This window comes from Lycium ferocissimum, chromosome 5 (assembly GCF_029784015.1).
Source record: "Lycium ferocissimum isolate CSIRO_LF1 chromosome 5, AGI_CSIRO_Lferr_CH_V1, whole genome shotgun sequence".
NCBI lineage: Eukaryota > Viridiplantae > Streptophyta > Magnoliopsida > Solanales > Solanaceae > Lycium > Lycium ferocissimum.
The window spans coordinates 17479084-17492643 of record NC_081346.1 but is presented as its reverse complement, the minus strand read 5'-3'; the positions used below and the strand labels follow the sequence as shown (position 1 = coordinate 17492643).

At 35.2% G+C, this 13560-nt stretch overlaps 1 protein-coding gene across 1 annotated transcript; it reads right to left on the bottom strand.

The window, feature by feature from the left end:
• Positions 1 to 1303: 1303 nt before the first annotated feature.
• On the bottom strand, positions 1304 to 2887 carry LOC132056292 (GDSL esterase/lipase At1g28650-like). Its single transcript, XM_059448420.1, has one exon. The coding sequence runs from the start codon at positions 2491 to 2493 to the stop codon at positions 1402 to 1404; it is 1092 nt and encodes a 363-aa protein (XP_059304403.1). The 5' UTR covers positions 2494 to 2887; the 3' UTR covers positions 1304 to 1401.
• Positions 2888 to 13560: the final 10673 nt, after the last annotated feature.

Here is a 13560-nt window from a genome sequence, read left to right as displayed (position 1 = left end):
TTTTGCTATTTTCAAGTGTATCCACCGTAAAATAACTCGGTTGTATCACTTTGGGAATCAGTTTAGTCATGGACTAATTCTGAAGAACAATGTTTCTCAAATTGTGTCAATATCAGTAGAAAATGGACCAGGTAAAATGTTAGCGTTTGGATCAGTTACGGTAATTTTGTCTTAAAATAATTTAGTTCTAAAATTTAAAAATACTTACTTTATAAGCCACATAAATTTTATACTCCTAATTTTTTTATTGTTGTCTTATGCTTAAAATAAGCTCATCCAAACAGGCTCTTAATCAGTTACGGTAATTTTATATTTAGTTCATTAAAATACAATGCCAAATTTTGTTATTGTTTTCGCCCTTTTACAACATAACATTCCTTTCCCAAATGTGGACGCCATTGCCTGGTTCGTTACTCTATTAGACACGCCGACTCTTCTTGTTATTTACTATGTTTGATTCAAATGAAAGATATGTATAGAAATTCCATATAAAAGGGACTATGCCAAGGTTATAGAAAAAAACGGAAAATGTAATTATCATCAACTTTGAAAAATAGTTCGTTAATACTGCTTTGTTATCTTTATTTTTATGCAAAGCTTACTTATTTTTTATGGGGTCAATTTTAAAAGTGAGGTGTTTGGCCTTCAAAATTATTTTACCCTAAAATAATTTTTTACTCACTAAATAACTTTTTCACCGAATTTTTTTTTCAAAAAAAATACGGATAATTTTTCCAAAAAAAAATATAAAAAATAATTCCGTATTATTTTTTTGGAAAAAAAATTTGGGTCGGATTGAGTTATTTTTTAAAAGAAAAAATTGAGGTAAAATAATTTTCAAGGCTTAGGATGATTTTAAATTAATTGATAAAACAAGATATAGCTTTTAGTCGAAAAAGATTTTTTTTGAAAAGATCTTTTTGGATGAAATATTTTTAAAATAAGTGGCTTTTTTAAAAATGTAAACTATCATCACCTATTCTAACCACCTAAAAGTGGTCTGAACAGGGAGAATAATACTCGTACTAAAGTTAATTGTATTAACCAGTTCAAACTGGGAAGAGCATGATCTTATTTCTGATAGTAAGCTTCTAACAAACAGTTAAACCCTTTGTTGTTAATCTCAGGCTTATGAATAAGGTTGAAAGATAAAAGCAAAGATAAACAGATAAGTATTTAATAAACATCTAAATCATGTCTAGGAAAACATTTGAATTAAATCAGGATACTTTTATCTGATACGAGTAAAAAGAATAGTTAATTGTCACAGAAACTAAGAGTGGCTGTATATACGAAGCTACCTTTGAATCAAACAGATTAGTGAAAAAACCATAAGACAGAACTGAACATAGAAAACTGGCTTAGACGAAAAGTAAATGCCTAACAATTGAAGACATGTTTCTAACTCCTCTCTGAATTCTGGAATGATGTCTTGTTACTGTTGGCTGCTGTTTCTTCTTCAAACTTGAATGCTGGAAATACAAATCCTTTTTTGCTGAACAGCGTATCAATCAGGTTCTCCAAAGCCTCAGGGGTTAGTCGAAATCCATCCCAATGTAAATAAGAAGCCCTATCAAAACACGTAGCAGCTCCTTCCTCTCCGCACTTCTTCTTCACATCAAAGTTGAACGGACCATCGCCACTGCCACAACACGCCTTCATTAAAGTCTCTGTCTTGAATCCCAGAAAGGCGTGATTTTTAAGAACAGCCAAGAATGCTTTGTAGTAATCTGCGTATATGATGTGAACTTCAGGGTATTTCAAGCGCAGCTTTAGAATTACTAGCGAAAGGTGATCGTTGTGAAGCTTCGAGAACAGATTCAATCCCTTGTGACATCTGTTTTTGTCCATTGAATCTTCCTCAGAAAATAGAGTCCGAAAACCTGGAAAGCAGCCCAAGGGTAGAATTCCAGAAACCATAATAGTTTTGGCTTCAGCTTCATTGATGAGTCTTTCCACTGAATTCTTAATGGTCTCTACCACTTCAGGCGCAAAATGAGACGCCTGAGAAATAGATTTTCCATGTAAGAAGGCCTGTTTGTAGTCGTTGATTCCAGTTTGATCCATAAAGATGAGAGCTTTCTCAAGAACCTTGAATTTGCTACAGTCGTGAAAAGAGAAGCAGTTTCTATAGAAGAACTTCATGAAGGTGATAATCGGCGATAGCTCATGAGACTGCGGAGGTGGTTTGATACCATTTTTGAGGAAGAAAAAAGGGCTCATAATGGTAGCTCCAGGGGTGGCAAAATTAAGACCAGACTCAAAGAATTCAGTGCCTTGTTGGGTGTAGGGTTGTGGAGAAGGCAGATTGAGAGTTGCAGCAATATGATCAGCCGCTGATGAATAGTCACCAATATCTCCCAAGTTATATATGGAATTAAACGGACCAAGTAGTACATCATCTTTCCCCAGAGAAGAAAAACGAACAAGAAGAAGACCACAGCAGAGTAATACCAAGATCAACAAACGATGGTTGCTGCAATGGGAAGCCATTGAAGCAAAGACGAAACTAAAGAGCAAAATTGATTGGAACGGACCAAGACCAAGTACATCATCTTTCCCCAGACAAAAAAAGGATCAACAAAAAGACCAGAGCAGGATAATACCATGATCAACAAAGGATGGTTGCTGCAATGGGAAGCCATTGAAGCAGAAATGAAACTAAAGAGGAAAATTGACTGGAGAATCAAAGGCAAAAGAGAATTAAGTTTTGTTATGCAAAATTCTGAGGAGCAGTGAATGATATTTATAGAGGTGGTGATTGCTTGGTGTTTAATTAAAACTAAATTGTCTCCTAGGTTGATTAGGAGAAACAAAAAACTCCGTAGTTGTTTTCATATAGGAAATCCCAAATTATTTTACAGAACGCCAGTGTATTTCCTTATTCTTTCTTTTATTTCAAGGGAAAAGGGCCTGATTTACCCCTCTACTTTAGGAAAATGTTCATATTTACCCCCCGTTATACTATTAGCCCATTTATACCCCTACCGTTACAATAGTTGAAACATTTGCCCCTATTTTTAACCCCCTGTCCCTGATAGTATAACGGGGGTAAATATGAACCTTTTCCCAAAGTAGAGAGGTAAATCAGGCCCTTTTATTTTCGATTCTTCTATTTTTAGATAACGTTGGAGGTTTCCTAACTAGTTCTGATTTGCTAAAAGAACAATATACACAATAATTTTATGCAAAAGTAAGACATTGCTTCATCCAAAAGAAGGTTTTACAATGGACATATTATAACAACAATTTATCCAAACGAGGGCATTACATTGCATTCATCCAATTTGAGGAAAGAAGAGCCAAATTGGAGGCTATAAGTCATTCTCAAGTGATTAAAGTGTCAACTTTGGAAGACAAAGTAACAAAGATGTGGATGGTAATTATAGTTTCATCGCACTTTTCGTGGTTTTCATTACCTAATGATGAAGTGATTGCCCTTACGAAACTAGTATTTATGTTTTTGGTGTAACTTGAAAAAATATTATCATAGTACATTCATCCAAACAAAGGCATTTAAAACAACTTCATGATAATATTTTTCAAGTTACACCAAAAACATAAGGGATAAGGCATCATTAACTCACCTAAGTAGCGTTTTTGCTGACGACACACCTTACCGATGTTTGGTCCTATCACCCCTAAACTATTTAAAACCGTAATATTTTACCCCTAAATGCCGATGGAGGAGAGTGTGTTTCACTTCGAGAGTGAGAAACATAAAAAAACTGAAAAACTTAATTTTTTCTTAAAAATTTGTATTTTCTTAAAATATGAATATAAATATAGTTTTTCACATTTTAAAAAAATAATTAATTTTTTCAAAATTTTATAAAAAATCAGTTTTTTTTTTCAAATTTTGACAAGAAAAACAGATTTTATTTGAAAAATAAAAGTGTCCTAAGAAAATGAAATCATGAAAATCAAGATCTTTTAAAAAAAATAATCAAGCTTTCCATATTATTAACAAATCCATTTTTCCATATTTTAAAGAAAAATTAGTTTTTTAATTCGCATTTTATTTTCGCTTTTTTTTTTTTTTAAACGGGTTTTAAAAATGAATTTTTTAAAAGAAAAATCGCTTTTTTAATTCGACTTTTCAGTTTTTTTTTTTTTTAAAACGGGTTTAAAAATAAATTTTTTAAAAGAAAATCAGTTTTTTTATTCCTTTTTTTTTTTTTTTTTTTAAAAAAAACGGGTTTTTTAAAATAAATTTTTTAAAAGAAAAATCAGTTTTTTATTTTTTTATTCTTAAAAATTGACACGTTTGAATATTAAAAAAATAAAAATAAATGCACATGTGGCAAGGAGAGTGTATTCACTCTTTCATAGCTATGCGTTTAGGGAGTAAAATATTACGGTTTAAATAGTTTAAGGGGGTGATAGGACCAAACATTTTGTTTTCTCTTTTTTCAGGGGTAATGTTGCCTTATCCCAAAACATAAATACTAGTTAATAAGGGCAATTATCACGTAATGAAAACCACAATCTTATTGAAACTATAATTACCATCCACATCTTTGTTACTTTGTCTTCCAAAGTTGACACCGTAATCACTTGAGAATGACTTATAGCCTCCAACTCAAATTGGATGAATTGCAATAATGCCCTCGTTTGGATAAATTGTTGTTATAATATGTCCATTGTAAAACCTTCTTTTGGATGAAGCAATGTCTTACTTTTGCATAAAATTATTGTGTATATTGTTCTTTTAGCAAATCGAACTAGTTAGGAAACCTCCAACGTTATCTAAAAATAGAAGAATCGGAAATAAAAAGGGCACGATTTACCCTCTACTTTGGGAAAAGGTTCATATTTACCCCGTTATTCGGGGGACGGGGGTTAAAAATAGGGGCAAATGTTTCAACTATTGTATATAGGGGTATAAATGAATTTTAATAGTATAACGGGGGGTAAATATGAACATTTTCCTAAAGTAGAGGGGTAAATCAGGCCCTTTTCCCTTATTTCAAAAGTTCCTTGAAATTTTCTTCTACTGATATCATTAGAGGAAAAACTCTCCAATATATTGTCTCCTTTCTCTTTGTAAAAGAAACCGGAACTCACGTGTTCTTTTTTTTTTGTTTTTTTGTTTTTTTAAGTTTGAAGAAAATAAAAGTGGGCACATGATCTTTCGGTATTTGGGGAGTCCTCCTTTTCCTTTTTCAGAAAGGAAAAGAAATTTGATGAAAACGAAATTCTAATATTTCTAAATTTTTGTAGGATGGGAGTTTTCGATTTTTCAACAAAAAATAACGGAAAATTGAACAGACAAGGAAATTCTAATCTTAATATAGTTTATTTTTTTGGAAGCGGAGCTTCTGATGTGTACCTTTTTTTTTTTTTTTAAAAAAAGAAGTATATTAAATCAAATTTGAATATAAACTAAAGAATAGTTGAAAAATAATTTTAGAAAAATACTTTCTAGATTATCAGCCTCCCTTCTATATGATATTTTTATCCAGATATTTTAATTTTAGAAAAATACTTTCTACTTTACTTTCTAGATTATCAGCCTTCCTTCTATGTGATAATTTTATTCAGATATTTTTTTCTCCTCTTTATATTCATTTTCCTTTTCACAGAAGCTATTAACTTGGTTTTATATCTTTCTTTCTCTTTTTTCACCAAATGTTTTGCCTATAATTTAGGGACATCATTTTATTCAAAAAAGCTTAGTTCTATATACCGTCAATGAAAAGAAATTATATTATATATCTAGTCACTCAAAAAATATTTATACTTTGCAAATTATAAGTAAGTCTCCTGAAATTATGAGAATTTAATTTTGAAAATAAGATGAGTTACTTGATGCAATAAAAAAAATACTCGATGAAATAAAATTTCTTATACTAAAAGTGTAACAAACAATTTGCTACTTTTGACATGTAAAGAATTTTATCATATTACGTAGATGAAACTTTAATTTGAAGGTGCAATTTGAGACAAATAACTTAGACCTGATCAAACTCTGCGAAAACTTACTGGTGAAACTTTGGGCCTCAAATTTATATTTTTGAGTAACTTATCGAAATACATTTTTTTTTGCGCGGATTGTCCTTCATTTGAGGTGGTCTTTAATTTTTGCGCTTCAAATTAGTAGTTTCTAAGTTTTGCCCTTCGCCTAATACCTCGAGATTGTGGGTTCGAATCTTAGCTCATTTAAAAAATAAAATAAAATCGCAAGGCAGATTATGCAAATTCTGCCTTAAGAGTTTTGAACGCAAAACTCTACCTTGCGAATCCAAACTCTAACTTGTGATTTTTTTTAATTTTTTTTAATTAAGCGGGAGTTCGAATCCGAAATAAGGAATTTTTATTGAAGAGTAAAAGTTAAAGACCACCAATTTGAGGGACAAAAATTAAAGACCACCCCCAGCGAAGGGCAATCCTGCAAATTGCCCATCAAAATATCTATAGTTTGTAAGCTTTTAACAAGCCATAACTATAGTTTAGCTAATTACGACTCGTATCTATGTATTTCGCTGTATTCAATTCGGTCATATTCCTCTGTATTCATTCATAGCTACTTTTACATTGTCTTCAATTTAGCTGTATTCAAATAACAAAAAATTAAAAAAGTACATGAATATTCGAATGTATTCAATTCATTGTATTCATTCGTAGCTATTTTTACACTGTATTCAAACAACAAAAATTCAAAAAGTACAAGCAAAAATTCAAAAAAAAAAATCTACTTCGAAATACAGAAATACATGTGAAAATGCAAAAAGATACATTGTATTTACACTAAAAAAATGATGAACACACTCAAATTAGGTCAGATCTGAGGAAATACACTTAGATTTGAGAAAATCCAATCGGTTGGCCATGGATTCCGATCAAATATGAGGACGGCGGTGGAGGGAGATGACAACGACGCTTGAACTCGAGTTTTTCATCGGAGAAGGAACCAGAAGCACAACTGGTCGCGGCAACGGAGAAGGAACTAGATTGCTGCCGAAATCTGACGAACAACGGTGATAGCATAGGATTCTCGCCAGAGGGAAACATATTGGCCGTCGGCGAAGGGAGAAGAAGGAGATGACGGCTTCTTATTCACCGGAGAAGGAGATGATGCAATTGATGGCGGATTCTCATCGGAGAAGAAGGAGATGACGTAGTTGTCAAAAGATATTCCTCCCAAAGGTTGAGCAAAATCTCAGTCTAAGAATAAAAATAAAGTATTATACTTTAAATATATAGTATAACTATGGTGGGTAAATACATACGGGAGAAGGGTCAAAAATACCCCTCTACTTTGAAAAAAGGGCTAAAAATATCCTTCGAACTTATTTTGGGTCAAAAATACCCTTCTCATCCTTAAAGTTTTCAAATGTACCCCTGTCTTGATGGAAATTATCCTCTAAAATAACCCGAAATTAATTTTTTAAACCCGCTCCATCATTTAAACCTGACCGTACTAAATAATAACACATAAGATCCTCTTATTCCTCCAATTCCCTCAAACTTCAAACCTACGTACTTGGGGAATAAGGGGATCTTATGGGTTATTATTTAGTTGGGTCGGGTTTAAATGATGGAGCGGGTTTAAAAAAAGATTTCGGATTATTTTGGGGGATAATTTCGTCAAAAGCTGGGGCATATTTGAAAACTTGGGAGATGGGAGGGTAATTTTGACCCAAAATAAGTTCGGAGGATATTTTTAGCCCTTTTTCTAAAGTAGAGGGGGTATTTTTGACCCTTTTCCCTATGTAGCTATGATAGATAATTAATTTAAATTATAGTTACTACAGGAAAGAGGCGAATCCAGGATTTCATGAGGATGGGTTCATCATTGCTTTAAAAAATAATGACAAAAATTTAAAAAATTTGCTGAAATTTGGGAATTGAACCCGTGACCTTCAGAATGCAAAGATAGCCTTTGACCAGTGTTTCACTCAGCCTATTATGACCATGTGTTCACTTAGTTAATATTAGATATAAATTCAGGATTATACACATAATATATCGAGATTAGTCGAGTGACCATGTGCTCACGTGACCCAAAATTTACACATAAATTCGCCCCTTACACTTGAAAATAGCAAAATTACAGAAAACCTCACTGCTTTTTATCACACGGATTTAACTTTGCAAAATTTTTTAACTTTGCTAAATTTCATATCTAATTTTCTCAAATTTAGCAAAGTTAAAAAATAATTTTTCGATGACAACCCTCTTACAATCCCATTTATTTATTATAAAGGTGTTTCTACATTAAGAAATCAACCCTTGAGGATTTTTGTTATTCTGGAAAATTATTGATTTTAGACACTATAACTTGTAACGCAAGCTTCACTACTTTTTGTTTTTATAATAGCATGTCTCGTCCTTAATTTAGGACATAAGTGTAGTGTAGAGAATACATGAATCGATTGTATAGAGATGGGGAAACTGAATAACAAAAAGATATTTGTAAATTACAGTTTTCATCACCGAAGATATGAATGTCTATTACGTCGATATATTGTTTACGTCGTTAGTATGTAAAAAAATAACACTATTAACTTAAGGCTAAATTATTTACATTCAGACTTAGAAATTGGTGCTTGGCTTTGTTGTGACGTAAACACGAGTAGAAAAGAAATGTTAAATCTGTACATGTAAAAGAAATGTTAAAACTATTAACGAAGGACATATCTGCTTAATTTCACATATTTTAAGGCCATATTTTGCCCCTTTTCGCTTATTAATCAATTAATTAGATTAACCTTAAGATTGCCCAGATTAAATTAAGGGCGTATTTGGATCAACTATTGAACGGTGAGCAGGGGCGGACCCACCCTATTAGGAGGGGGTCACGCATCCCCCTTAACCTCGAGAATGCCCTGTACATATATGGTATATATACCTTAAAGAATGTATATGTATTTAAAGGACTCCTGAGAGATATCCATTGCTTTGGTGCATTTGGTTGTTGTGTTCCTTAGGTCCTTATATGACACCTGGGTTCGAGTCTCGCTCGCAGCACCTTTATTTCTATTTTTTGTTCAGTTTGTTTTGTTTTCGTTCTAAATCCATTTTAGTTTCTTCCAATTTTGAAGTTTATATTACTACTTTACCAATAACTTAGCATAATTATTAAGTTTTCAAAGAGTTGCATGCCAAACTTTCACATAAATAGTGACATATCTATATTAAGGCAGTCGTCATTGGTGCTCCCTCTGCGTCAAAATCCTGGGTCCGCCTCTGACGGTGAGAGCATATTTGAGCTAAACTATTAACGAAGTACATATCTACTCAATTTTAAATACTTTGAGCACATTTGAACCTTTTCATATTTTTTTCTTTTATTTTTTAGTCCATTCCTGATGTATGATGCAGTTTTCTTCGTGTATTTTTTCAATATTGTAGTTTTTGAAATTTTAAGAGATTTGGCTAATGTTTCTGAATAAAATTCTGTTTCACACTTTTATCAAATTTAAGTCAAGAATCCAAACAGGCTCTAAATCTACCCCAACATATGGACCCTTTTTGTCATTTTCTTTAAAAAACTTCTCTGAAGGTCTTTGTATAGCTATTCGTTCAATTGTATTGGATCATCAATGTCCGATTCTAGCATGACATATAGTGATTTTCGACCCTCATAAGAGCGAGTTGGTATGTGACATGCGACGGAGGAGAGTGAGTAGACAAAATGTTCAAAAGTACGTGCATTGGTTTCTACTGGCTTTTATCAGTTTATTTATGATGGCTTGTGATAAGACAAGGTGCATTCTTTGTTTTGATGATTGTCAAACTACGGGAGAACTAGAGAGAGACTTGGTTTGCGATCGTTCTCTCCGTACGTCGTACGATTCGCAAACGACACAGCTATAAAGGCACCGCCCACCGCATAACCGTACTCAGCGTTGATCTTGCGGCCCATGCTTTAAGTCAAACATGAGATGAGTGGTCTCTATCTCACCCACATGATCCCCAATATATATATATATATATATATATATAACATGTTCCAACATATTGGGTATCACTTGAAAACCTAAACTATCTTGTGCAAACCTTACCGCCACAAGTTCTCAAGTGCTCTCGAACAAAGTTCTCGACTTACATTTGAAGGACTCGATCCGGACACCGGTGTGTCTATTTTCTTTAGGTTGTTGTGAGTCTTTGTTTGTTTGTTCTTTAAACGGTAAACCTACTCTTCTCTTTGTGAAAAGGCTGTTTGTAGGTATTCTGAATTCTCAAAAGTTGTTTGTAGGAAGTTTATCTTCACAAGCTTTTGAGTGGTACACTTGTCTAAAGATAGTCAAGGTGTATTAGTTGGTTTGGCTAGAGGTAGTCAAACTTTGTTAAGTGCTTGGCTAGAGGTAGTCAAGAGTGCGTAGCTTACAATCGGGTTATTGTAAGGGTGGACGGATTAAGTGTGTTAATTCCTAGGTTGCAAGAGTTGTAATCTGAAGTTGCTCAGTGTAGTAGGTCGTCGCTTTTAATCCCTTGAGCAAGGAGTTTTTCAAGGTAATATCGTGTCTATTTACTTATCAAGCCTTTGTCTCGGGGAAGCGGTAGATAACGGTATCCTCATATACTGTTTGGTGAACGCATAGCCTACATCAATTGGTATCAGAGCAGGTGCTTTCTAAAAGGTTAACACCTAGAAAGAATCTGTGAGATGGCCGCCCCACCAAACATGGAAGAAGGACAATCGACCACCAAACCACCCATATTCAATGAAAAGTACTACGGGTGGTGGAAGACTAGAATGCATGACTTCATTATGGCTAAAGACTCTGAGCTGTGGGACATCATCAGTGATGGTCCTTATTTTCTTGTAAACAAAGATGAAGCTGGTCTGACAACCACTCCAAAAACAAGGAAGGAATAAAATGATGCGAACGGGGAAGAATTTTGTTGAAAAAAAATTCAAAGCTAAGAAGATCCTTGTGTGTGGAATAAGACCTGATTAGTACAACTAGGTCTCATCTTGTACAACTGCTAAGGAGATCTGGGATGCCCTCCAAACTGCTCATGAAGGGACAATGCAAGTGAAGAACTCCAAGATCGACATGCTCACCACAGAGTATGAGTTGTTCAAAATGAAACAGGATGAATCTATTCATGATATGCACGCTAGGTTTACCTCTATGTCAAATGGTGAACTCTCTAGGAGAGGTCATCACAACTACTGGCTTGGTGAGGAAGTTGCTCGGTGTTTTACCCGATTCTTAGGACGGCAAGGTAAATGCCATCTATGCAACCAAGGATCTCGGCAAGTTGACGATTGATGAATTCATTGGAAATCTCAAGACTTGAGATGAAGATGACTTTGAAGAAGGTAGAAAAGAATGAAGTAAAGAAGAAAAGAGCCTGGTTCTCAAAGGTCGGCAAAGGATATTCGAGCGATGAGGAATCGAAATGGCTCATCTCGTAGAGATTTCATAAGATGATCGGGAAAAATGGCGAATCCCCCAAGTTAGGAAGTTCCGGCCAAAAACTTCAAGGAAAATGACAACTACCGCCACAAGTGTGGAAGACACTGGTCACTTCACAAAGGTGCCCTCAAAACGAGGACAATTATGACGAACGACGGAGGAACCAAGTTCCGACGAGAAAGTTCGAGACGGGGAAGCGCGATGAGATAGTGAAGCAAGCGGCACTGGCACGTGGGGGACTCCTCGCCGAAGATGACCAAGGGACTACATCAATGGTGGCCATAGAAAATGAAGCCTCCGAATATGAGTCAATCTTTGCACTTACGGGTGAATCAGAGACAGATGATGCAGAGAATGGAGAGGTAAACTTTCTTGATATCAAGAAAAATTTGAAAGCATATTCTCAGAATAAACTCGTATCACTATCAAGCGTGTTAATTGATGCATATCATGCTCTCATTGCTGAAAAAGGTGAGCTAAATGATGAGATTGGGGAGGTGGAAAAAGAAAGAGATAGACCTGTTAGTTTCCACTAGGGATATGAAGAAACAAATTGATGAGACTAACCAACAAAACATTATGTTGGAAAGTCAAATGAGAAGGGGTATGGAAACTTCCTCTAAAGGAAAGAATGAAGCCAGTAAGGCTCAAGAGGAGCTTGAAAATGAGCTCAAGAAAGTGAAACTAAGTCTCATTATGGAAATTGAGAAAAATGAGCGACTGAAAGAAGAGCTGAAGAGGGTGAAGTTCGATCTCGATAAAGCTCTTAAGTGGACCTGGTCTTCTGACGTAATCACTCCCATGTACAAGAGTAAGGGAAGTGGTAGAGAAGAACTTGGCTTTGAGAAAGAGAAGATGCCTTACAATCCCCACAGTAAATATGTTTCCACAACGAAAAACTGGGTGTGTACTCATTATGAGCAAGCTGGTCACTACAAGGAGGCTTGTAAAGCAAGAATTAAGTCCTTTCAAAGGAATAAGAACTTTGTCAAGCAGGGAGTTTGGACTGAAGGAGCTGGTCCTCAGAAGAGAATGAAAGGAGCTGCTCCTCAAAAGAAAGGACTTCAGAATAAGAAAAGAAATGTGCTGCTCAGGTGGGCTAAAAGGAGTTTAATTCATCCCTTCCACAACTATAAGGGACCCAAGCTGGTTTGGGTTCCCAAATCGAATCAGTGACATCACTTACTGGCTGAGAGAGAGAGAGAGAGAGAGAGGAAGCTGTCAATATGATTGATAAATAGTGACAGTCCCAAGCTCATGGTTTGAGATAAAGAAGTCTCTTCTCAAGGCCTTCACAACAGAATGTGTTCCTTCGATAAACAAAAAAAAGGACACATCCTTGATGACAGATGTTGCAGGCCAGGATTCACACTTATACAAAGTGGATCTCAAATGATGAAAGAAAACAGGCCATATTCTCTAATGGCATGAAGATTTCCAGGAAGATTGAGTGTTGGAAGAATTGAGGAATGAAGCTGTAGAGGATGGAAAAAGTTTTTTTTAAAAAAGGGGGCAAAGGAAGCTGACAGTTCTCTAGTGTTACCTAAAGTATCTAGAAAGGGACTGCACACCTGGTCCTTCTCTCTTGCTTTCAAGAAATAATCCTAGACTTTGCATGGTATGTTAATATAGGTTTGGGAAGGTTGGACATGTAGAAAGAGAGGAAATGGTAACACTTGTCTTGATCGTGTCACGGCCCAACCCCGTAGGCCGTGACTAGTGCCCTAGCTGAACACTCGTACACACCTGTTACTATAGCCAGTCCACAATTAGCATACTAAGAACTTATACATATACGAAGGCAAGACGTCGTCTCAAAACTGCCGCATATACGCATATATATCATAGTTACCTGTCCCTGAGAAGTTACAACTTTCAACAGATAATAACGCACATAAGCTGGCAAGGCTATCATAACATGCAGTATCCCAAAACATATATACATACGCAAGCCGATAGGGTCGCCACGGCGAGAAACGAGACCGCCCCAAAACATAAATCATACGAACATAACCGAGAAGCAACTATTCACAACCCACACGTATGTCTACGGACCTCAAGAGTACGACAAAATCATATGATGGGACGGGGGCCCCGCCGGCCCGAACGTACGTATATATATACAAGGAAAGTGTTTGTACCAAAGTATAGGGTCCCGGGAAAAAGGGGGCGCTCCAAGATAGCA

Bases quoted from the DNA above. Each gene is read 5' to 3' on its own strand.
- LOC132056292 (XM_059448420.1), bottom strand. From the start codon at position 2,493: ATGGCTTCCCATTGCAGCAACCATCGTTTGTTGATCTTGGTATTACTC.